The 26,045-nt window shown below is 33.4% G+C and overlaps 1 protein-coding gene across 1 annotated transcript in view; it reads right to left on the bottom strand.

Moving 5' to 3' along the window:
• Window positions 1-23,810, bottom strand: part of LOC133205965 (protein MMS22-like) — a 44,680-nt gene extending 20,870 nt beyond the window's left edge. The window contains exons 1-15 of the mRNA XM_061341872.1: window positions 23,694-23,810; window positions 19,403-19,478; window positions 18,919-19,044; window positions 17,784-17,824; window positions 16,061-16,133; window positions 14,390-14,483; window positions 11,999-12,098; window positions 11,438-11,571; window positions 10,589-10,702; window positions 10,273-10,342; window positions 6,407-6,528; window positions 5,518-5,577; window positions 5,314-5,427; window positions 1,257-1,309; window positions 905-958 (exon numbers count right to left, since the gene is read on the bottom strand). Coding sequence (XP_061197856.1) covers window positions 905-958; window positions 1,257-1,309; window positions 5,314-5,427; window positions 5,518-5,577; window positions 6,407-6,528; window positions 10,273-10,342; window positions 10,589-10,702; window positions 11,438-11,571; window positions 11,999-12,098; window positions 14,390-14,483; window positions 16,061-16,133; window positions 17,784-17,824; window positions 18,919-19,044; window positions 19,403-19,478; window positions 23,694-23,781 — 1,319 coding nt within the window. The 5' untranslated portion in view covers window positions 23,782-23,810. The remainder of the gene's footprint in view (window positions 1-904; window positions 959-1,256; window positions 1,310-5,313; window positions 5,428-5,517; window positions 5,578-6,406; window positions 6,529-10,272; window positions 10,343-10,588; window positions 10,703-11,437; window positions 11,572-11,998; window positions 12,099-14,389; window positions 14,484-16,060; window positions 16,134-17,783; window positions 17,825-18,918; window positions 19,045-19,402; window positions 19,479-23,693) is intronic.
• Between the last annotated feature and the right edge of the window lie 2,235 nt (window positions 23,811-26,045).

Below are 26,045 nucleotides of genomic sequence, written 5' to 3'. Positions count from 1 at the left end.
GCACCCCTGCCCTGGGATTGAGAATCACAAAAAAAAAAAAAAAAAACTACAAAAAAAAAGGAAACCTGTTTTTGATAACTTAATTGGTTTGTATTTATACGGACTGATTATATACCCCGGTAGTAGAGAAATTCATCAGGTCAGATCACTTGGTCTTGAAACCGAAGATATTCTATATGTAGTCATGGTTTAAATCCACCTGGCGTCACACTTTTACAGTGCTAAATTCTCACTTTTTTTCAAAACACTATTTTTATTTTTTTAAGAGGGATTTGTGTATTTTCCTTCGATTAGCATATTATGTCGGTCATGACTATGTTTGCTTGCATGAATAATCTGTGACATGAAGTGTAGCAAATGGGTTTTGCATGGAAATTTAAAAAATACTGTAACCAACATTTATTTGTGTGTGAGAAATATCCAAGAGTGTCACAATCTTCCTGAATAAGTGAATATTTCTTGCTACAAACCATTTATTTTACTGTTTACTTAATATGCAGAATGTTTTCAGATGTGAAAATTGATAGTCGTGGATGGATTTCAAACTGAAGACTCACGAATAAGTGAAGTCACAAAAAATATTTGGCTTACAGTATATAAAATAAATATTACATACTGTAAGAGTATCAATAAAATATGATATTTATTAAACAAAAATGAAGAATTTTGGAGATCTATGCAAATAATGCATGAAATCTTTTTTTGAAATTCAACAATGTGTACTCTATTCCATACACGACTATGTGTTTATGACAATTCTATTTCAGGTAGAAACAAGGCTTTGGAGACAGATCACCATGCCTAACCAAAGAAGACAATGTATGTAGAGTAGTTAATAACCAATAGAATATTTCATAGAGATTAAGATTAACATCTCTGACCAAGTATTTATTTACATATGTACCTTTCCCCTTTGCTTATTCTGGTGCACAATTCTAATTGCTGACCTGCACTTTTGCTACAAAAACAAAGTGTTTATTCATTATCACCATAATTATAATATGTATAACTACATATAACATGATGTAGGTCAACATATGTAAATGGAATTCATCTGTGGTAATTAAATAATAATAATATAAACAATCAAAACACTTATCACTGACACATTCACAGTTACTACTACTATGCTTTGCCTGCTATTTACATTGATCAGCATGAGTTTCATGATAGTAACAAAAATCGCAGAATATTGGTTTCCTTCCACTTTGAAATATAAGTAAACTTTCTCTAAACAGGCACAATAATTTACATACCATAGTCTTCCCACTGAATCGATGCTCCTTGTGTTCAAGAAAAAACTGCTATTCTGTAAAATCAAAGACTAGGCAAAATGAGAGACTATTCCTCTGTCAACAATGTATTGCATAAGTAGGGTTGGACACCGATACTTGGTAGCAGTACTGTACCGAAAAGTTCTTTCAAAATTACCGGTAAAATATCATTTCATTGAAAACTGGTACCAGTTTGGGTATTTAATCCTTTTCTTTATGCATTAAGTGCATTTGAGTTAATTCAACAAAACTGATATCGTTTCAAAAATACATGAGCACAAGATTGAATATTTTATAATGTTGTAAGATTACACTTATTAAGAATGAGGCATACTGGGCCTTGCTTTACAAGTTTCCTATTGCTTTATGACTTTCGTAAGTTTTCAGTTCATAATTGACGACTATAAAGTTAAAAAACAAGAGGCCCAAAGGCCTTGAATCTCTCTTCTGATAAACTGTACAACCTATCACTTCTATTTGAAGCCTCTAAATATCCTGAATACATGTATTTAGATAAAGCCTTGAAATTCCAAAGTTAGGTCATCATGACCTACATTTTAGATGAAACACTGAGTACCCAAGATGATTCTAAGCCAATTAGTACCTGAGAGTAGGTCAGCATGACCTACTCTCAGGTACTAATTGGCTTAGAATCATTTGTCATTCTCTGAGGACCAAAGATGCATCAACTAAGTTTGATGATTCTAAGCCAATTAATACCTAAAATATTTTAAAAATTATAACCATAAAATTTCAAAAGTAGATCACAGTGACCTACTTTTCAGAAAACATACTTTGAGGACCCAAGATGCATCAACTGACAGAGTTTGATGATTCTAAGCCAAAAACAAGAGGCCCAGGGGCCACATCGCTCACCTGAGCACTATGGCTAGGTAAAGCAGAAATCAGTTCAGTCTTGAAAGGTTGAAAAGTTTAAATATAAAAGTGGTTGGGTTGGGGGGTGGGGGGGGGGGGGGGGGGGAGGGGGGTTATGAATTGAACAAATTTGAATCTACATTATCTGAGGATGCTTCCATTTAAATATGACCAATCATGGCTTTGCTGTTCTTGAGAAGAAGAATTTTTAAAGATTTTTCCTATATATTCCTATGTAAAACTTTGATCGCCCATTGTGGCCCCACCTGACCCCCGGGGGTCATGATTTGAACAAACTTGAATCTACACTACCTGAGGATGCTACCATGTAAATATGACCAATCATGGCTTTGCTGTTCTTGAGAAGAAGAATTTTTAATGATTTTTCCTATATATTCCTATGTAAAACTTTGATCACCCATTGTGGCCCCACCTGACCCTTGGGGGTCATGATTTGAACAAACTTGAATCTACACTACCTGAGGATGCTACCATGTTAATATGACCAATCATGGCTTTGTTGTTCTTGAGAAGAAGAATTTTTAAAGATTTTTCCTATATATTCCTATGTAAAACTATGATCGCCCATTGTGGCCCCACCTGACCCCCGGGAGTCATGATTTGAACAAACTTGAATCTACACTATCTGAGGATGCTACCATGTAAATATGACCAATCATGGCTTTGCTGTTCTTGAGAAGTAGATTTTTAAAGATTTTTCCTATATATTCCTATCTAAAACTTTGATCGCCCATTGTGGCCCCACCTGACCCTCGGGAGTCATGAGTTGAACAAATTTGAATGTACACTATCTGAGGATGCTTCCATATAAATATGACCAATCATGGCTTTGTTGTTCTTGAGAAGAAGATTTTTAAAGATTTTTCCTATATATTCCTATCTAAAACTTTGATCACCCATTGTGGCCCCACCCGACCCCCGGGGGTCATGATTTGAACAAACTTGAATCTACACTATCTGAGGATGCTTCCATGTAAATATGACCAATCATGGCTTTGCTGTTCTTGAGAAGAAGAATTTTTAATGATTTTTCCTATATATTCCTATCTAAAACTTTGATCGCCCATTGTGGCCCCAACCGACCCCCGGGGGTCATGATTTGAACAAACTTGAATCTACACTATCTGAGGATGCTTCCATGTAAATATGACCAATCATGGCTTTGCTGTTCTTGAGAAGAAGATTTTTAATGATTTTTCCTATATATTCCTATCTAAAACTTTGATCGCCCATTGTGGCCCCACCCGACCCCCGGGGGTCATGAATTGAACAAACTTGAATCTACATTATCTGAGGATGCTACCATATAAATATGACCAATCATGGCTTTGCTGTTCTTGAGAAGAAGATTTTTAAAGATTTTTCCTATATATTCCTATGTAAAACTTTGATCACCCATTGTGGCCCCACCGACCCCCGGGGGTCATGATTTGAACAAACTTGAATCTACACTATCTGAGGATGCTACCATATAAATATGACCAATCATGGCTTTGTTGTTCTTGAGAAGAAGATTTTCAAAGATTTTTCCTATATATTCCTATATAAAACTTTGATCGCCTGTTGTGGCCCCACCCGACCCCCGGGGGTCATGATTTGAACAAACTTGAATCTACACTATCTGAGGATGCTACCACATAAATATGACCAATCATGGCTTTGCTGTTCTTGAGAAGAAGATTTTTAAAGATTTTTCCTATATATTCCTATGTAAAACTTTGATCGCCTGTTGTGGCCCCACCCGACCCCCGGGGGTCATGATTTGAACAAACTTGAATCTACACTACCTGAGGATGCTTCCACAAAAGTTTCATATTTTCAAGCACAGTGGTTCTTGAGAAGAAGATTTTTTAATGATGCCATTAATTTTTCACGAATTCTTAATTATCTCCCCTTGGAAGAAGGCGTGGCCCTTCATTTGAACAAACTTGAATCCCCTTTACCCAAGGATACTTTGTGGCAAGTTTGGTTGAACTTGGCCCAGTGGTTTTTGAGAAGAAGTCGAAAATGTGAAAAGTTTACAGACGGACAGACGGACAGACAGACGGACAGATGGACAGACGGACTACAGACAAAATGTGATCAGAAAAGCTCACTTGAGCCTTCGGCTCAGGTGAGCTAAAAAAGTAAACATATATCTTTGTACAATTGTGTTCTCCTTTGGTCACCTAATCCTAGGGGACTATGATAGTATATTCTTATCCACTGGCTGTGTGTGGGATAGCTCTTTTATCAAACCCACGACAGGAACTATTCCCCGAGGGCTTGCCCAAGGGGAATAGTTCCTGTCAAGGGTTTGATGAAAGAGCTATCCCACTCACAGCCAGTGGATAAGCGTTTTATTATACTGATGTATATCATAATTTCTAAGGGTTTGTATTACTTGACACTACAGTTTCACAGGCAAAACATGAAAAGAATAATTATTAAAGTTTTGAACAAGTATTTGGAATAAGATAACACTGCTAGAGTGAGCTGAAATCCTGATGACATCACAATGCAATTGAAGTCAGGATAACATCATCAGTCTATAGATTGATTATAGGAAATCAAAATTGGCGGCAAAAATTGCATGAAATTTTTCCGAGGGTGGGTAGCACAAACTTTACCCCGGGGTATAGCTTTTCTATCCGTGGAAATTTTCAGACTATACAAGATAGTTATTTTACCTTCTTAACTTTATATAGGAAACATTTTAACAGAAGTATAATAATAATAATAAATACATGTACATGTATATACGTGTATATTCACTCAGTAGGGTAGCTTTCATATGTTTTGTCTTTTCTTACCTCGTGTATTTTTGGTTTTTTTTAAAACCTTGCCTTATTTTACAATTTCTTAATCATTTCCCATTGAAAAAGGGAATGGCCCTTCATTTTACCAGATGTGAATCCCTTTCACCCAGAGGAAGATATGTGCCATATCTGGTAGAAATTGATCAAAGTTGTTCTGGATAATACATGCAAGTCAAAATTGTAAGAATTTTACTGCACTACAACGCATAGAAGAACAGAAAGACACTGAATACTCCTTGATTAGAAAACCTCACATGGACCTTTGGTTCAGGTTAACTATGAAGCTAAATAATAATAATAATTTTCTATACAAATTGAAAAAAATCAAATAAAGAAATACAAACCATTTTCTTGTAAAAACATTCCCACAGAATGTTCAGTATACCAGCTCTTGTGTCAGTGTGGAGATCTTGACACAAACCAACCACAAATCGAAGCTGACTCTCTGTTATGTTATCCTGAAATGTTAAATTAATTTAGTGATGCTTCTGTTGACCACATGGTGACAAGGAATTCATGTTTGTGAATCATGCAATTAAAAACCTTACCTTTGATAAACAGGATTTTAAAACAGTTGAAATAATCTCTTTCATCTTTTGACCTAAACTCTGAAAAAAGTATATCCAAATACTTGAGTTGAATATCCTCAGAGCTATTCCAGAAAATATTATCTAACGGAGATAAAATGTCATTCTTTTTTACTTTAAGTGGGGATTAGGGCTTGGGGTGGGGTGGTGTTGATTTCTCATATTCTAGAGGGTGAAGGTAGCTAATTAATTCACTCCTGATGATGCAAGGGAAGGGTTACTCTGTTTTATACAACAGGGTATTACCATCAAAAATGAATCCTACAAATTAATCAAACCTTACACAACAATCAATTTGAACTGAGTTTTTAATTGCCGTTTCATTTTCTTTTGAAGGATACTGAAGGGTTATCCAGCTTATCCTGCTAAAGCTGTGCAAAATTTACACGTACCGGTAATTGCAATAATATCAATACAATATCATAGTTTCTCGGCCCAAGTATATGGATTTTTTCCACACACTTGTAATAGTAAAACATTAATTTATTCCAGTAAAGACTGTTACACAGACATCCAGTGTAATAATTTTTCACAGAACTACATGTATATAAGTGTAAGTTTCACATTAAATGTTATTTTTTTCTTGGGTATGGGGTAGTGGTGGGGTGGTTGACAAAAAAAATATATTGATGACTGGTTTATTTCCAATTTTAATCTGTAAGATTGGTTGTTTGGCCCATATCAAATAATGTTTACTAAACCAACTTTATGCAGTGGCCAAAGAAAAATTAACTCACTAGATTTAGGCAACTCGCTAGATTCAGACAATCTGCCATTTCTGCTGAAATCAAAACATATGTTTTTTTTTTCTCATTTATTCTTGAAATCCAAACTCTTTTATCATGCGAACCTGTTGAATGCTGTGACCAGCCATTTTGGATATGTGAACCAGAATCCACAAACAGAATTCTCCAGTACTGTCAACAAAAAGTTCCCTTGGTGGATAATCGTAAACATCAGAGTCCATCTCTTCTGTAAATATCAATATAGTGGTATACATACGTAATTGTACAATCTATCGCAAAAAAGTGTTTATCATTTACCCATTTTCCATAAATGCCATATTTAAAATCAACTTAAAGCATACTGTAGATTCCTTATTTTACGCGAGTACTTAATATTGCGAAATGGCACAATGACGTCAAATCGCGGGAACAATAATTCGCGAATGGGTGATTTATCTAGAGATTTTTCATACATTAAAGCACCATAAAAATAAAAACGAGTAATTTTATTTCGCGAGTGGTGCTCCTGGCGTAATTACGCGATAATTTATTCCTCGCGTATATTTAGGAATCTACAGTATACAGTACATATTCAACAAATATGAAGGAATGTCCAGATTTAGTATCAACAGGCTATTGTATTCTTTTCATCATTTTATTCAAAAATGCATAAAATGATTTTCAAAAAGTCTATTTAACATGTAAGTAAGACCCGAGATTCTAACATCTGGCCCTAGAAAGATACAGTGTATACAGACAAGTTTGGCTAGTGTAGTGTATATCAACCAGAAGTCTTTGACAAGACTGTAGCTCTACTGGTTGTACTTATAAAGGAAGATAAAAGTAGCACTTGGACTTGAAACTTTGCAACAGCAATAAATAGAATAATGATCCTTGGTTAAGTCTCTTTTTGTGGCAAGATTTATTGCAATCGGACTAAAACTGTAGGAGGAGTAGCCTTTAAAATAATTTTACAGAAATTCCGATTAAGTAACCATGGTAACATCATTCAACAAAATCAAAAAACAATAATGACAATTATGTATCTCAGTGTAGTCTACTTGTATGCCATGTTATACTGAAATCAGACAAAAAGTGTAGGAGGAGTAGCGTTTTGAAGGTATTTCAAGAAATTTCTATTTCTAGTATCCATGGCATCACTGTTCATTGAAATCCAAAACTGGTATAGAGAATTACGTATCTTAGTGTAGTCTACTTGTGTGCCAAGTTATACTAAAATCAGACCAAAACTGTAGGAGGAGTAGTGTTTTGAAAGTATTTTCAAGAAATTTCTATTTTTAGTAACCATGGCAACATCGTTCATTGAAATCAAAAACTGATACACAGAATTATGTATCTTATTATAGTCTACTTGAGTGCTAAGTTATATTGAAATCAGATCCAAACTGTAGGAGTAGAGATTTGAAAGTTTTCACAGAAATTTCTATTTTTAGTAACCATGGCAACACTGTTCATTGAAATCAAAAACTGATAAACAGAATTATGTATCTTAGTATAGTCTACTTGTGTGCCAAGTTATACTGATATCAGGCCAAAACTGTAGGAGGAGTAGCGTTTTGAAAGTATTTCCAGAAATCTCTATTTTTTGTAACCATGGCAACACCATTCATTGAAATCAAAAACTGATACACAGAATTACAATGTATGTATCTTAGTGTAGTCTACTTGTGTGTCAAGTTATATTGAAATCAGACCAAAACTGTAGGAGGAGTAGCGTTTCGAAAAATTGTTTACAGACGGACAGACAGCTAGACGGACGGACGACGGACACCTCACTATCACATAAGCTCTTCTGGTCTCTGAACAGTAGAGCTAAAAATCAACAGCAAACATACATGTACAGTGTTACCTTGTTATATTGCCATCCTCGCTTATTGCAAGGAATTCTCCAAGAACGGATTTCCCCATGTTAATACACCCGTTATATTGCAACCCCCGCTTATTGCCATCCGCCACTGGTTTTTGGTAACAAAAGGTCAAATTATATGAAGAAAACCCTCGATAACAATGCCAATTATCTATTCGTGCTTTCACAGTGTTTGTGGTGAAGCGTGACTGACTGAACAAGGAATTCAATTAAAAATTATAAATTAAAATTAAAAATAATTTTTGTATAAAACTAAAATTGGCAGTGTCTTTGGTGTTGTTTTTATAAGATAGCAGTATTATTTCATCACAGTAATGGGAAAGTCAGGGAAGAGAAGTCATATAAAGTTTATATTACGAAAGAAAAAGCCCCAAACAATTGTACATTTTATTTAACTATAAATCGATGATTGTTTCTTAGCACAGATAATGCACTAAGCCATAATAAATGCAAACATTCATTTTTCCCCATTAGATCAGGAAGCCGTTCTATCAATCAAAAGGAAACCCCATCTCTATTTTTAGACTATTATTATTCCGCCCGTGAAAATAGCATAGGTTCCCATTACCTTTGAATCATGCAGTCATAAAGTGTTGGACACATAATGGGTTGATTGATAAATATCAAAACAGAATAGGAAGAGAAAGTATTCAGGTACTAGCAAACATGAGAATACATGTATATTACAACGGGTTTATGAAGATTTTGACATGTAACCTGACACGTGACTTTCCTTTCGACAGTCATGATGCTTAACCAGCAGAAATTTTTATATTCTTGAGATGGTGAAATAATCCACTTCCGATTCAGATGAAATTGTCGATAAACCTCAAAAACTTTTTTTATACTGTACCGAGAGACTATAACTGCTATTAACACTGTGATCATTGGGTTGTTTAATTCATGGGCCATATGACAGAAGAGCAAAAGTGCAGGAAATGGTTAAGTGGTTCAATATGCTGACATTTTCCTTTCATTTAGTCAAAATTCTTGTAAGCCAATAAATTAATGTCTTTTATACTAAAGAAATGAAAGCTGCGCTTAATTGTGCATGTATGTACACACATACACAAGCATGACATTTGACTGTAACTGAAATAAATTGCATATTCATTTGTTTTGGTTTGCTTGAGCTCAATGTATTGTAATTTAATATGACAGAATTCGTTATATTGCCACCCTCACTTTAATGCCAAAATCTGCCATGGACAAAAGTTGGCAATATACTGAGGTAGCACTGTATATGCATGTACATTGTTAGAATGTAGTCTATGGTCAAATAACCAATTGCATTTTTTCTTACAGTGATTTATCAGTACCTTTTCAGGGGCCGAAATTCGGCCCCATTCCCAATTGAAAATGAGCTAATTTTTTCCCAATTTGGTTATATTTTTCCCAATTGGTGAACAATGCTTTTATATTCAATTTTCTTGGAAAAACACAGTGTAAAATTGTCAGATTGTCTGTAATTTTCATCTATTTAACTCATTTAGCAAAGCTGCAGTCATAACACGTTTAACAACACTGTAAAAACATCACCAACTTTTAATCCGAATTTCCTCCGTTTTTCTGAAAATGGTGATATGGTGAAATTGTATAGATTTATTAAGTTATTTCCACCTACTCAAATGATCTACGAATGAATGGTAAGGACTGTAGGCATTATTTCAGATAGAAAAATATATTTTCAATGTTTTAATACATATCAAAAGAGGATTTTGAGAAAATGTGTACTTTAGTATAATTTTTTGCAGGAGGTTTATATTTTCCAGAAACAGATTCTATAATGACCTAAATTGAAATCTCATACACACATGTACTACCCTAAGTTGTATAGGTAAATACTTTATACTCATTGAAGTAAATTTTACTTTTATTAGTCTATTATTCATAATTGATCTTGTATACTGAAATTGGATCATATTTTATTGTCTGTTTGGTTGCCCAGATTAGAGTTCATGCTGAAATGTTAAATGAATTACACTTGAATACATGATTTAAGCAACATTTTTAATTTTTCCCAATTTCTTCAAATAGCCGAGTTTTTTCCCAATTCCCCAAAAATGGCATTTCCCAAAATAGGCTGATAAATCCCTGTCTTACCATCTCCACTCGCAGGATCAGGTTGTTGAAGAATTCTTCTGATAATATCAAACAGAAGCTCATAAAAGGACTGAAACAAAATACATGTAAATTATCTCTATATGACATATGCTTTTGATGAAGCATACATGTGTAAAGTTGGAGGTATGGGGATATACATTTAAGTTCTAGTTTCATAGTTTTTCCCTCTAAAAATCCTTATTTTCTAATTATTCTATTCCTTTCTTCAATCTGAACTTCATAATGCTATATTTTGTAATTTTTAATACTTATAAACCTATATTAGATATACATGTACTTATCTTCAAGTACTGACCTCTTCCTTGCTTTTCTGATGCACATGATCTACCAACATTTTGATATGTTTCCACACTTCTAACAAACAGGGACACACAAAAGGAGATTTTGTCTGTAGTTCTTGGAGAGAGGACTGAAATGATTGAAGAAAAGCTTAAATATTACCAACCTGATCACAGATATTAGGATTTCAAACCTTCATTTAAATTTCTTTTTACAGCTGTAATTGCAATTAAACTATTGTGATGCAAGAAGATAAAAGACAGCTAAATAGATAAATTATTAGTCTGTGAGGAATGAATAGAGTGATTCAAAAAGTGTAAAATCACAGAAGAAAAACATCAACTCCTACTGGAATGGACTTCCTGAATTACAGCTTACATAGCCAATGTTTTATGGTACTGAGATACATGTATATATACAATGTATCAGGAACTGAAATGTAGTTGAAGTAGATAATCATATAAAATTGACATTAAACTCTGCAACTGTGATGTGCACTTAGTCTATTCTGTTATTCCTCCTTAACCTTTTGAAAAAAATAATTTTTTATCATTGTAAAGAAAATTTTCACATTTCGTCAATTTTTTAACCACTTTTTATGTGAGTGGATTTTTTTTGAAAATGAAAAGTTTATGCCAATTAAAGTACGGGTTTTAAAGAAAATGAATGTTAGAACAATTTTGATACATATATGTCATATGATGCATATGCTATAAATAATTTCCATCTTTGTCAAAGGTGCCAAATTCAAATGTTGCAACTGTATGTTCCTCTTCTTAATGTATTAAGAACACCAATATTCTGAATTGAATTGTGAAATTCAGCATCTTCATCAGTTCCAGACTTAGCTATTGACCTAACATACCTGTTTAAACAGTTTCTTGGACAGCATAATAAGCTCCCACACCAACAGATGAACCATTGAGTCAAAGCTTGAACCAGAGTTTGCGTACTGATTTCCCAGTGCACATCGTTTCGGGAACCAGTTGCTAGTGAAATCTTTAGAAATAAAGCAGTCAAAGGTATCATTTATGAAAAAAACCTTCAAACCTAATTTTCACCTTCTTTGACTACTTCCATTCCTTTTATATTACACACACACACACAGTCTTATTCAAGAGACTAATTTAAAGCAACTATTATTTGTAATAAATTCTATTTAAGATTTATCATTTTGAAATCCATCAACCGCTACAATGTATTAAGTTTTGTGAAAGAGCGAGGGAACATCCAATGGTTTGTGGCTACAAATACATGTAATAACTCACATGTAATAGTCACTATAGTCAGGGATATTTCTTGCATGCAAATAGAAGTTCATTTACAGTATTCAGGATCATGAAGGGATAGTATTCACAAACTTGATCAAATTAAGACATTTAATTAATGGTTCTAATATATTCATGAAATGACGTATTGTTTCTACCTGTTGATTTGATTTCTATTATGTGAAGAACTTTAAGAACACCAATATAAACATCCAGAAAAGAGTGGAAATTGTTGACTTCATGATCACTGCAGTCTGACTATAAATAAAAATATCAGAAAATTAGTACTGGATTTTTAAAATTTCTGTGAAATTTATTGTGAAATACATCTGTCTGTCATTATTCATTGAAGATGCATATTTATTAGACAAGTGCCAATTAAATTCCAAAAAAAAAAATATTGACCAGCTGAAAAAATTCAATGTAAACTTGAAATATCCATCAATTTAGTTACCTTGCTTTTCAGTTTGTCAAATGTACATGTTTATCAATAGGAAGTAATTAACATTGTCTATTACCTGATTCATTCAGCTTTCTTACATATCAGGAATATATCAGTCAAATTAGAATCAGTAAGTTAAGCCAGATTGGGGTATTAATGTTATGTATCAATGGTTATATAACCTCTGCAAATAATTTTTATGCATTTTTTTCCTCATCTGAATGTACATTTTAGGTTATATGCCCTAGATAGCTGTGTTGTGAAGGGTTGAAAGTATAGATAAACAAGAGTCTCTTCTGATATATTGCACAACAGTGTCACTGTAACCTACATTGGAATTGACAAAACAGAGGTGGGATCAGGTGACATGGAGGAGTAAGCATCCCATGCCAACCAGTCATACCTACTGTGTGCTCCTTGTCATGATTGAGTAAACAGCAAAATCCATAGTCAATTCTGTGTGAAAATTTGTATGAAACATGTCAGTCAACATTCAACCTAACGACAGATTGAATTTGCAAACAAGGTCATTATATCTATCATAGAAATTGCAAAATGTTGACTTTAAACAGGATTGTTGATATCCTTATATCATCAACTTCTTTGTCAATAGCCTGTCTTGTTTTAGAAATTCTTCATATGTAGTGCATGCTCTTGGGTATCGAATCAACTTTGAGAGAGACTCCATATGTAGCTGCTGATAATGGTACATTCAATTGCTAGATAAATAAGGGAAGTTGATGATAGAAAACAGGGTTTTCAAATGAATTTGAAGTGAAGAGGTGAATTTATTCATTTGAAGAGGCTGTTTTAGAATTACTTCCAATAGTCTGGAATTTGAAGTGTCAAATTCTGGTCATCGAAACAGTGATAAATCACCTCATGCCTCCCCTTATTGAAATAGTTGGTCATCACATTTATCATAAAGTCTAGTTGTCAGTTTGCCATCAATGTCTTTCTCTAGTAAAACATCCAAATATGAAACAGATGTGTCAGACTCTGTAGTGTCTATTATTTTGCGTTCAGTGGGATATATCGAATCAACATAGGAATGCAACTGAATATTGTTAATTGATTAAACATCTTCAATATATTTAAATGTTGAATTGAAAGCTAGAGCAAGAGACTTCTTCTTTTCATGTAGAAGATTTTGCATAAATTCTGCTTCATATGAATACAAAAACAGGTCTGCTAGCTAGTAACGGGGCACAATTAGTACTCAGGGAATTCCAACAGATTGTTGGAAGACCTGGTCTCCGAAAACCACACAGATATTGTTCAATAATGAGAAACTCTAGCATCTTTTTTAATATCAAACCTTGGAGTACTTGTGTGTAGAATCAGAGGGTTTTTTTAAAAACAAAATAAGTTTGAAGATGACCAATGACAAGGTATGCAAATTTATAAGTTCTATTTTTACTGAAGAAACAGAGTCTATGATGTCAAAAAGCCTGGACTATAATTTATGGTGGGGAATGGTTGAATAAAGTGTTGAAAATTAAGTCATACTTTTGATGCTATTGATTTTGGTAAAATCTGGTGATTCCAAATTTTCTAAAAGTTCCTTGAGGTTTTTAAGCATCCACATCTCATTATAATGTCACTTCTAGAATACTTTGTGGCAAAAGTATATATATATTCTGATTTTATGTTTTACCAAAGAATAAATCCCTTAGATTGCAGGCTTATCCTCTGTTTGCATCTAAATGAACCATCACTATCTCAAAATTCATTTCTTATATAAAAGCACTAAAATTTTCAATCTCCTTGCACATGTTGCAATTTTGGAAAAAAGAGAAGTCAATTTTCAGTTGTGACGGGGTTCTTTTATTGGACCTGCCAGAAATGGATATTTCAAAGCAAGACTTTACAATAACACTTAAAGACTTTAAACATATTCATTTGCAGAGGGTATAACAAGCCAGAGTCGTTAATTTCCTTTTCTCTTTGCTAACAGAAAAGAGGAAAAAATTAGTTAAAACAGAATCAATAGTAGATCATCAGAACCACTTCAAGATTTTGCTTTATTAAAGGTAGACAATAGTAGATAGAGAAAAAGGAACAAAAAGCAGTAAAAATGATACAATGTAACAAACTACGGACTTACTAGTTCCCGTTCAAATTCTGACAGTCTGTCACTGTACAGTAGAATACCATGGATCTCCTTCACCAAGTCCTCATATACATTTCTGCTGGCACCACTATTAAAAACCATAAAGTTTAGGCATTTTCTAATTCAAAAAGCCTGGTAAAGCAAGAATATCTAACCTATTTAGAATCCATTCTGAATTCAGTGTAATCCAATTTTCATGTACATGTGCATATGTCTTGAATGATCACAATACTCAATGATAATTTTTTTAGTGAATGTATGAAGATGGAACAAAGCAATTTTTTTTTAAATTCATTTCAAGTCATTAAAGGAGAAATACTGTATAGGAAGAATTTTTATCTAGAATTCCATTAGGCATTTATTGCAAAAAAGCTGAGATTGTCATTTTTGAATATTGCAAATAATTCATTTTCTATCTGTGGTAATAGTTACATTTCATGGCATTACAAAATTGCTTTAATTACTTCATTAAATAAACAAGAGGCCCATGTGCCACATCACTCACCTGAGCACTGTGGCTAGGAAAAAAGCAAAAATCAGTTCAGTATTGAAAAGCTTAAATGCATAAGTGGTCCAGACCTACCCCTAAAAAGGGAGGGGGTATGATTTGAACAAAATTGAATCTACACTAACTAAGGATGCTTACATGTTTCTTTGACTAATTGTGGCTTTTTTCCCTACAAGTTTGAACTTTCATTGTGGTTCCACCCTACCCCTCGGGTCATGATTTGAAACAAATCTGAATCAAAACTATCTGAGGATACTTCCCTACAACTATGACCAACCATGGCTTTGTTGTTCTTGAGAAGACCTTTAAGAAAAAATTCTTATGTATTCCTATACTCCTATATAAAACTTTGATTGTCCATTGACGCCCCACCCTAACCCCCGAGGGTCATCATTTGAACAAACTTGAATCTACACTACCTGAGGATGCTTCCAAATGAATAAGATTAATCATGGTTTTGCTGTTCTTGAGAAGAAGATTTTGAAAGATTTTTCCTATTTACTCCTATGTTAAACTTTGATCGTCCATTGTGGCCCCACCCTACCCCCGGGGGTCATGATTTGAACAAACTTGAATCTACACTACCTGAGGATGCTTCCATATAAATATGACCAATCATGGCTTTGCTGTTCTTGAGAAGATTTTGAAAGATTTTTCCTATTTACTCCTATGTAAAACTTTGATCGTCCATTGTGGCCCCATCCTACCACCCCCAGGGGTCATGATTTGAACAAACTTCAATCTGCACTATCGGAGGATGATTCCACATGAGTTTCATCTTTCCTGGCCAGGTGGTTCTTGAGAAGAAGATTTTTAAAAGATGCCATTAATTTTTCACTAATTTGTAATTATCTCCCCTTGGAAGAGGGCGTGGCTCTTCATTTGAAGAAACTTGAATCCCCTTCACCCAGGAATACTCTGTGCCAAGTTTGGTTGAAATTGGCACAGTGGTTCTGGAGAAGAAGATGAAATTGTGAAAAGTTAATGACAACAACGAGGATGACAGACAGCGGATAAATTTTGATCAGCTGAAAAGCTCACTTGAGCCTTCGGCTCAGATGAGCTAAAAATAGTAGCCGACTTTTAAAGACAAATAGCTAAATATATATGTCTTGCTAAAAATTCCACTTATACAGAATGGGACCTTTTAAACAAACCTTGCAATAAAGTACTTGATAAATTCCAAAAACTTAACAATGTCCTGACGGTATTCTGCCTTGCTTTTGGCATCTAAAAAGAAAGCTTTTAAAGTTTCTAAATGTCACAAATTACTGCATAAATCGCAAAATAGTGCACTACACAAAAATACCAAAATCATAAAGATAACATAAATGCATAAGTATTATATTAATGAAAATTTATTAACAAAAGATCTCAAGTGTTCAATTATGACACTGTTCTGAAAAAAAGTGAAACTTGCTAGAAGACCAAACTATTGTGTCAAAGAAAACCAATTTTTAATTCTACTCTTACCTGAATCTATTTGCAGGGTTTAACACTAATGTTAGTCTGTAAGTCTCAGACTAATACATTTTCATTCAGACTAATAAAATATGTTGCTAATCAGTCCAACTGGACAAACAAAAATTCCTTGTAAACAATATGAATAAATTATCGATGTCCGATTGTCAACAACTTTTAAAGTAAGTACTGCAAAGTACTGGTAAATAAAGATAGCTATTCTTTCCATATATCTATATACCTATAGATTTTTCTTACCCTAGAATACTTTTTTGTTCAATTTTCAATTAGAAAAAGAATAATTGGTGCTTTCACACAGTTCCTGGCTGAGGAGTGGATATCCCTAGCCACTGAAGTGCAAAATGTGTTTAGGTGTTAAACGAATTATGTAGGAATTGTCTTTGGGAGCAAAATGTTTCATTACCATACATTTTGAATTTGTCCTACGAGTGGATCTTGAAGACTCTTTTGAAATAAAACTTGTCTCAGAAGAAGAAAGTGAACTAATTTCAGGTGAACATGTTTTTTTGTTTGTATCTCAAAGTACCTACCTGTGATTACGAAAACAACAGAACTGATTATGTGGAATGTACAAGCATGTACATAACATTTGAAAGAAGGTATTAATAATGTTATATTGAAGATTGTTCACTGACTTTAAATTAAAAATAAAGTAACTAAAACAAATATGCAATTGATATTACAGTTCATTTGAGTGTGTATATTTACAGTTTATTTGAGTGTGTTACTAATTGGACTAAACCACTTTTGAGATAATTAGGAAAGTAAAAATATTAGGAAAACAGTGAATTGTTGCTTTAGTGTTATATATGTGACATGTATATAAAAAATGTAAAAAAAATTATACATTCTAAAGGTCAAGAATCAGGTTATAAGAGCAGACATTTTATTCAAAAGAAGCCATCTCACCCATTTAATAGAAATTCCAAAAGGAAAGAAATAAGAAATAATTGATTGTGTCCCTTCTTTCATAGAAGACAAATGGACTAATCAAGTAGTATAGAAATGCAGAAAAAGATTACAATGACATGTCTGTATAGGGAATTACATGGAAAAGTTGCATGCAAAAAATTAAAGGAATTAAAGGATTAAAACACCAAGATTTTGCATCAGTAACATGATCATTTCTTCTGCTACCTGTTGTTGTTCAAATCAAAGCAACAAATTCTGATGTAAAATCTGTTTGCACACAACTTGGTTGGCTAGCTTTCAACCCACTGTTTTAATTTGCATCAAGGAAAAATTAATCTTTAACCTGCCTGATGCTCATGTTGTCAGGCAATAATTTGGGCTTAGAGGATCAAATAAATATGGCTCAAATAATTTGTATGGACAATCTAAGAAATTAATATAAGCATTTCAAAAACCAGATCTGGCTTTGCTACTATATGAACTCACCAAATGTGGTATCAGGACTGCTAATGATATTCATCCACTGCCTATTAAGTATTAACAAGAATGAATTAGCATGATACATGTCCATGCAGACTTTTTATGCAGTTCTTACAAGTGTTATTTATTTTATTCTAGCATCAATTAGTTCATGATCAGCCCTGGAGCTTGGAAACATGAAATACCTATTTGCAACAAAAATTCATTTCTTTTCATACAAAAATAGATATTTACTTCTTTTTTTATCAAAGATTTGGGGGCATATAGGTTTTGCTCTGTCTGTCTATCTGTCTGTTTGTCAACAAAAACTTAAAACCTTGCCCATAACTTTTAATCAGTAAGAGCTAGGGCTTTTATGCTTTACATGTGTATTCCTTGTGACAAGATCTTTCTTGAAGTAGAAACATACTTGACCTTGATCTTGGAGTTTGACCCACTTTTGCAAAATTTTACCAAACTTTAACCTTGGCCAAAACTTTTGAACAGTTGGTGCTAGAGCTCTCATACTTCACATGAGTATTCCTTTTGACAAAACATTCTCTTGGGTACCAACAATTTTGACCTTTTGACATTGACTTTGGAGTTTCACCTACCAGTACTTTTGAAAAACTGAAGCTTTGATCATAACTTTTGAAAGGTTGATGCAAGGGCTGTCATATTTCACAGGTGTATTTCCTTGTGACAAGACCTTTCATTTGGTAGCAACAATTTTGACATTTTGACCTTGAACTTGACATTTAACTTGCATTTGAGAAACTTTAATCTTCGCCATGAGCTGCCATACAGGGGCATCGGTGTTTCTCAAACACATCTTGTTATATCTGAAGTTACAAAATTTTTTAGGTTTACGGAGCAATGCAAAATGGAATAAAGAGATAACTGTAATTAAAACACAATCTTTTTTTACCCGACCATTATCATGATCATCTCTTAGTTCTAATCTATGCAAAGAATACAGGAAAAATCTTGATTTTAGCAATCCTCACCTATATCTATAGTTGGATGTTACTTTTAGTAAATTAATTTTTCTACTAATTTTATATACTTTTGCTACACATAATGTACAAACATGACAAAAGGGATTATCTTTTTTTCCAGCCTTACATCTACAAAGGTACTTGTATTCAATTAGAAAATTTACCTCATCAAAATAAATGCACTATTCCTGTTCTTCTGTTGAAAATGGCCTTTTACAAAAACTTGATCAAATAGCTCCATTGTGTGTGGAACACTGGGTAATGATTCACTTGTAAGACACTTTAAATATCTGAAAATAATTCTAAAATCATTTTTTTTCAAAATGTTTTCTTCCCGTCTCAGAAAGTGTGCTTTAACAATGCTACACAAAAGTGCTGCATTCTGTATAAAGTCTTATCGAAACAAGCTTGCTGCCTCTATTACAAATTTGTTACAGAATTAAAACCATCAAAATTGAATTACATTTATTATGTCAACAGATTTTCTTAAAAACTGATGACACACTGCTACTGCTAAACATCAATATACATACTGATACAATGATATTCTTTTTCTTTTCCTATCGATTTTCTTATTACACATATTATGTACATTTACTGAAAATGCAGGAATATGGACTACATGCTAATATGAGAACTATCACATACCTCTTCAGCTCTGCTGTATTATTTTTGCAACTTGAACAATCATATGGTATAGCAAATTCAATGTCTGTTATGTCATCTGAAATGAAACAAAACAAATAAATTGAGGTTAAGCCATTTGCAGTGTTTAGCATTAATGTATATAATGTCATATCAATGCCATTCATTATGTCAAAATAATGAGTTTTCATATATTAGTATCCTAGATGAAAGAGTTTTTATTAGATGTTAATTTTGTCACTAATATTTCTGTAAAATCTGCTGATAATCGAAATGTGGCTTACAATGGTATTTTTGGAAACTGAAAAAATTTTGATTCACCCACCACCGATATCTAACACCCGTTAAATGCTGTTTCCAAATGTATACGACATCACAACCTCATAATATTAAGTAAAAATAATGAAATTCAAAATATCATTTTCCAACAATGTACAAAAAAGAATAATTTTGGTCATTGACAAGTAGTTTATGATATATTTAAAAAGTTTTTCTGGGACAACCCTCGTATTTCCAAAAACATTGTTCATCTTGCAAATCATGAATAATTTGTCATGAATTGAAGATTTAGCATACATACACATCAGTCTTGAGGCACTGTATATTGGCAATCTGATTAAAATACAGATCTCTACACAGTGCAAAGCTTTGCGCTATGTAGAGATCTGTATCAGATTGTGTATATTGGTCAGGTCTTTTCAGAAAGAATTTTACATTTATCATGTTTATTGAATTCATTTTCACTTACAAATATTTTAACATATTTACATTCTCTTGATTGCAGATATTTTCACATTGATTTATTTCAAGATTTCAATATATTCCATTTGGAATATTATAAATCATAAATCCAGTTTGGGCAGGTTTCTATATAGCTAGCCCAAGTATATCAATTCCTGGACTGGGTAAATATAACCTGGGTGATTCTTTCCAACCTAATTAGTATAATCTAACTGTGTCTCAGGACAAGCCCTCACCACAGTAAAAATTTGTCCTATATAGTTGCAATGTAGCAAATAGATAAGCTCCGAAATGATTTTGAATATTAAATACAAAAGGAGTTGCACTAAAATAACTACCAAATTACAAGCCTTTTTGAGCTTGTACATGCCTTTAATCCTAAAAAATAATCCACATAATGACAAAAATTCAACACTTCTCAAGTTTTTTCTCACTTTGAATTTACACTCCATGTTTTCATTTGGAACTCTCTGGATTATTTATAATAAACATGTAGATTAGAGTTATCTATTCCTGTTTATTTTGCTACACGGCCGACATTTGGAATGATTTCTCTTGTTAAACCAGATGCTTAGGGTAGGACAGTTATCATTTTAATCAGTCAGGGGCGAGACTGAAATCCATCATTCTGAAAAATGATGGGTAATCTTTATGTTTACTACCAGTGGTAATTACGTTTTTTGGTCATTTTTGTCAATATGACGAACTATCATCATATTTTTATTCTCAACTTTATTCTTCTATCCCATTATATAATAAATGAATTTTGAATTAATCCCTTAAAGAAGAGTGTTTACACGAGTTTCATTTCATCCGGGTCACTAATTTCTGTTGACCATGTGCATTAGAACCTCAGCATAAAAGGTGAAAGTTATTATTTCATTGGTAAAATGTCAAATTTTTGTAGAACTACTTCGCTACAGACATTTAGGGTATTCCAAAATACCTTTTACATTTTCACTGCAAACACTTTTATTTGCAAGTTTATAAATGGTTGTTTGGTATTAAAGGAAAGCCAATTCTATGAAAAATCAGATCTTCTTTATAGTTTATAGGGTGAGTCTATCTTCTATACAGCGACCTTGACAGGGTTATATTTACATCAACTTTTTAGTGTATTGCGGTTCACTTCCGGGTATTTTGAATCACCAGGTAAATGGGTTAATAATGGACAGATAACAATATTATAATTAATGAATTAGTTTGTATTGTTTACCAAAAGGCCCCAAAAATTAAAAGAATTATTTTCTTGTTGATTGTACTTGTTTATTTTAAAGTTATTAAAGCCCCCCCCCTCCCCCCTTGTAATCGCACTATAAGACAGCGTTCTCAGAAGCGGATCTTGCAGAAAAGCAATTACAAACAAAATAATGGTTCCAGAAATTACTCGACTGTAAATTGTTTCCTGTAAATATAATTATGTCATTTTTTTTTACCCGTGAGAATTTTTTGTTCCATGCAAAACAATTAACATTGAAAATGTAATACCTAATCACAATTCTACGAGAAGGGTACCAAAAAAAAGGTAATGATGATAATAAACAAATGTATGAAAAGGAATTTATTTAAACATTATATACTCTTATTTAGATATCACGATTATCAAGAATGACATACATCACTGCATAACTTGCACATACGCATACTTGAAGTTGTACATATAATGTGTACATACATGCATGTCCGTACTTGTATGATAAAAGGATCAACACAGATCAAGTGTATACCCGGGTTGGTTTTATTACCTCTTGCTTTGTCAAATCATTACTTTCATACCCCTTGCAATAAAGAAAAACTATGTTATAATAATATCTGACATAATTTACAAATTGTAGCTTGTGCAATTTATTTGGCTGTGGTCATGTCAAAATACCCCAAACTGTCGGGGGCTACAAATACAGCCATAACTAAAATATATATCTGAGGTGTTATCAAAAACAATTAATGCTCACGAAAGCTTATAAAATTGCCTTTGTATCAAAAACCTAATATGCAATGTTTCATCCACAAACAATGCCACGACATCTATGAGAAATACCATGCAACATTTCTACATGAACTTTTTCTTCGAAAAGGATAGCAAGTTAATGAATTAAATTATTGATTTTTTAATTAACACATTATGTTTACCTCTTTATTTTTTGTATGTTATATAAGTATAAATCATGCTGTTAATGACTGGTTGGTTGTCACACAGGTGCATGTGTCCTGCGAGGAGCAGCGATAAGGTATTACCGAGAGTCGGGAAATGCAGGATGATTCGGAATACCCTAAATGACTGTACTATTACATGGTTTTAACTCAATAATAACATACAGTACACTATCTTGCAATATACAAATGAGTAGAGAAATTCTCAACAACAAATTTAAACAATAAAAAATTAGTGCACCCCATAAAACAAGGGAGATATTTCAACGTGCCCAGACCCTCCATTTTGGTCAAATGAAGAAATACTGTATGCATCATTTTATCTTCTTTACTATTTTGTGCCAAAAAATTGACAAATAACTTTTCCAATCTTCTTTTTGCTTGTGAATTTGTCGCTGTCAATATAACCAGTATTGTAGTCAACTATATTTGAGAAATGAAGTTTGCTTACAGTGATTTTTTTCTACCCATTGGGAAAGGGTCCGGTACCGGTTCAATTGGGAAAAAAAGAATCGAAGTAGAAAAAAGGAGAATTTTCTGTCATTTAAACAAATGAAATGTATTTTGCGTTTATTTCAACCTCATAAGCTAATACTCTGTGTTTCAAAGAATATACAAGTATTATTGTTTTCAATATTAATGCTTGTTTTCACATTTTCATGCTTTTATTTGTCAAAATGTATTACACTACACTGTTTACACAACAGGTCCCGCCATATTACGATTAATCTCTACTTTCAATTTAAGCGGAAGTGAAACTATTAGTCAACTTGTACAATGTTTCATTTAAAAAGAAATACGATGTCATCGTAGTCTGTTGCTTGGCAGTTGAATTGGGAAATTTAAGTCTCAAAATTGGGAAAAATTAACGTTTTTTGGCATTGGGAATGGTACCGTTTATCGGTACCAGTTATATAAGGAAAAAAAACGCTGGCTTACAATGTTTTCTGCACTTTTTGCGGTTGGTGGATATAACATTTTTAAAGAGAGGTAACTCAATATGCTAGCAACATTAGAAATTTTTAGGACTTGTTTTTCATCATTTTCTAAAAAAAATGATGAGTTTTAATCATTTAAATACAATACTAATTTTAAGACTAGTATTTGTCATTTTCAGAATGCAGTTTTCAGTCTCACCCCTGACTGTTAAAGATAGAATGTTCTATCTAATCAAATGCATGCTCAGAATGTTTTATCTAATCAAATACATGCTCAGAATGTTCTATCTACTCGAATATACGCATGCATGATAAGATTTTTGCTGGTGTTAGGATTGGACCCCATTAAGCATATTAAGTCTTTGCAGGTTTAACTTTAACAGTTTAATCTTGGCTGTGATTTGGCTAGAGTTGGTTGCATATTTGAACTAAAGCCTTCAGCATAAGCCATATGTCGCACTTACCAGAATCTAATTCCCTTGGCGTTGTCAGTAAAATGTTTTCCTCCGAGATGAGAGGATAAAAACTTTCACTGTCATCAAATTCCATCATGTCGTTGAACCGATATGATTAAACAGCACTGTTTAATTAATTTTAACAATTTTGTGAACAAACGATTAATTAAATCTATACATCTAATGTCCCTAGTTTAGTTCATATCGCATCCATCTGCACGGCCATCAGCTCTATCATTCATTTCCTCAGTGGCAACCATACTATGATACTTTCATTTTCCCGCAAAAATAATTATAACTGTGAAAACCGATAATGGGAGAAACATTTTTTCCCGCAAAAACTCTGAAAGATGTACATTACGTAGATCTATAATAACAAACATATTAATCAAAATTTTTAAAAATGCCTGTAATTATATAAACCGCATATTTTATTTTTAAAATCAAAGTATTTCGTGGTGTATCCAAAAAATTAAGAACGGGGAGGGGGGGGGGGTCAATTTTTATGTGACAAGCAAAGCAATAAAGAAATGGGGATGAAGAAGGAAAGTAAGAAAGATTGAAATAACTTTAAAATCCTATTTCTTGGGGGGTGGGGGTGGGTGGGTGTAAGGTTATACCAGTTTAAACAAACATCATGTACAGGAGTAATAAAAAAAATCTCAAATTGCGAACGGGGTGGGGGGGGGGGGGGGATTGGATTAGTATATTCACAAACTTCATGCGCGGATCTAGAGGGGTTGGGGGATTTGGAATTTGCAGAGTTATTAAAAGTATATGCTGACGCAAATAAAGAATGACTTTGGACCGCCCCCCCCCTTCCTTGGAAAATGTGGATCCCACCACCCCCACCACGAAATAGGTTTATTTCAATTTTGGGAAACAGAAATACCGTTTTTTTTTTGGAGGGTGTGTGACTGGGGTGGAACCCCCCCTGGAAAAAAATTCCTGGATCCGCGCCTGAACTTTGACGTCACAATATACAGATAATTGCATTTCGGGAATACATATTGTTCATGGACAACTTTGCATTTCCAGAGGTAAGTTTTGAAACTCATGAAATTTTTTAAAAAATACAATATATTGAACATTTGGATTTCCAAAAGGCCGTTGCATGCAGCTGCAGAGGCTTCGATTTCAAAAGTTTTAAATAATCATTTCCATTTTAAAAGTCAAAGGTTTAGAAATTTAGTTGTTTTCTTTTTTGGTTGCAGATCTATACTTTTAATTTATACTTACTTTTCCTCGTACTTGGCTATAATTGTTGCAAAGCTGAAACTTTTCATGGTTCATGTAAAAAATAATCAGGATGAACCCACATTTAATTTAATATTAAATTAAAGAAGAGCTTAAGAACATTTGAGTTACCGTTTTCTTAGAGAGTTAAGGCAATCTGGATATATTTGTCTTATATGGAAAAAGAGTTTCCATATGTAGAGTTGGGTTTTTATTATTATTATTGAAAAAGGGAGTATAGATCTAGAACTCTTTAAATGTATTGTAGTTACCTAAAATATGAATTCATTTCTCAAATTTTAGGAGCCTATTATTATAGGTCCAATTCATTCACTAGACTTTTATTTTAAACAGCCAATGCTGGCATTATTCTGAAAGAGCCATAACTGCCTTGCAAACCACACGGTCGTCTCAAGAAGCCAGGAAGGATATCTCTTTTTTAGGTCATCTGAGTAAACTCAGGTGTTTCTATGGGAGGGGGGTGCATTATTTCATTATCATCTCTGCTCCTAGTTATGATGAGCAAGGGCGAGTAAATAATAGGTTCCAAAATTATGATTATCTTGACCCTGAGTAAAGGGTTCTGGTGTTAGGGTGGGGCTCTATTGATCATATAATGAAAATGCATTAATTCTTTTAAAATCTTCTCTCCCCCATTATATAAAGCAGATAAACTAATTGCATGGTTATGATGATCAAAGGTGCCTCTTCCAAAATTTCGAAATTTCTGGCCCCAGGGTGAGGGGGTCTGTGGGAGGAGGAGCTCTATAAATTATTTAGTGAGAGTGCATTATTTTCTTTGAAATGCTTCTTCTCTGCTCCTAGGTATTTTGCAGATAGGAACCAAGTATATAGTCATGATGATCAAGGGCGCCTCTTCCAAAATTGTGAATATCTTGACACCTGGGTCACGGATTCTGATGTTAGGGTGGGGCTCTATTGATCATGTAGTGAAAAAGCACAAATTCTTTAAAAATCTTCTAATTCTCTCTCCCCCCCCCCCCCCCTTGTATATAAAGCAGACAGACTAGGTGCATGGCTATGATGATCAAGGGTGCCTCGTACAAGATTGTGAGGGGTTCTCCGGTAAAAAGGGGGGGGGGGCTCTATTAATTATATAGTGAA

The sequence above is a fragment of the Saccostrea echinata genome, unplaced genomic scaffold, assembly GCF_033153115.1.
Source record: "Saccostrea echinata isolate AGI-Se365-2 ecotype Australia unplaced genomic scaffold, CSIRO_AGI_Sech_v1 ptg000054l, whole genome shotgun sequence".
Classification (NCBI taxonomy): domain Eukaryota; kingdom Metazoa; phylum Mollusca; class Bivalvia; order Ostreida; family Ostreidae; genus Saccostrea; species Saccostrea echinata.
This window is presented reverse-complemented; position numbering and strand designations above follow the sequence as displayed.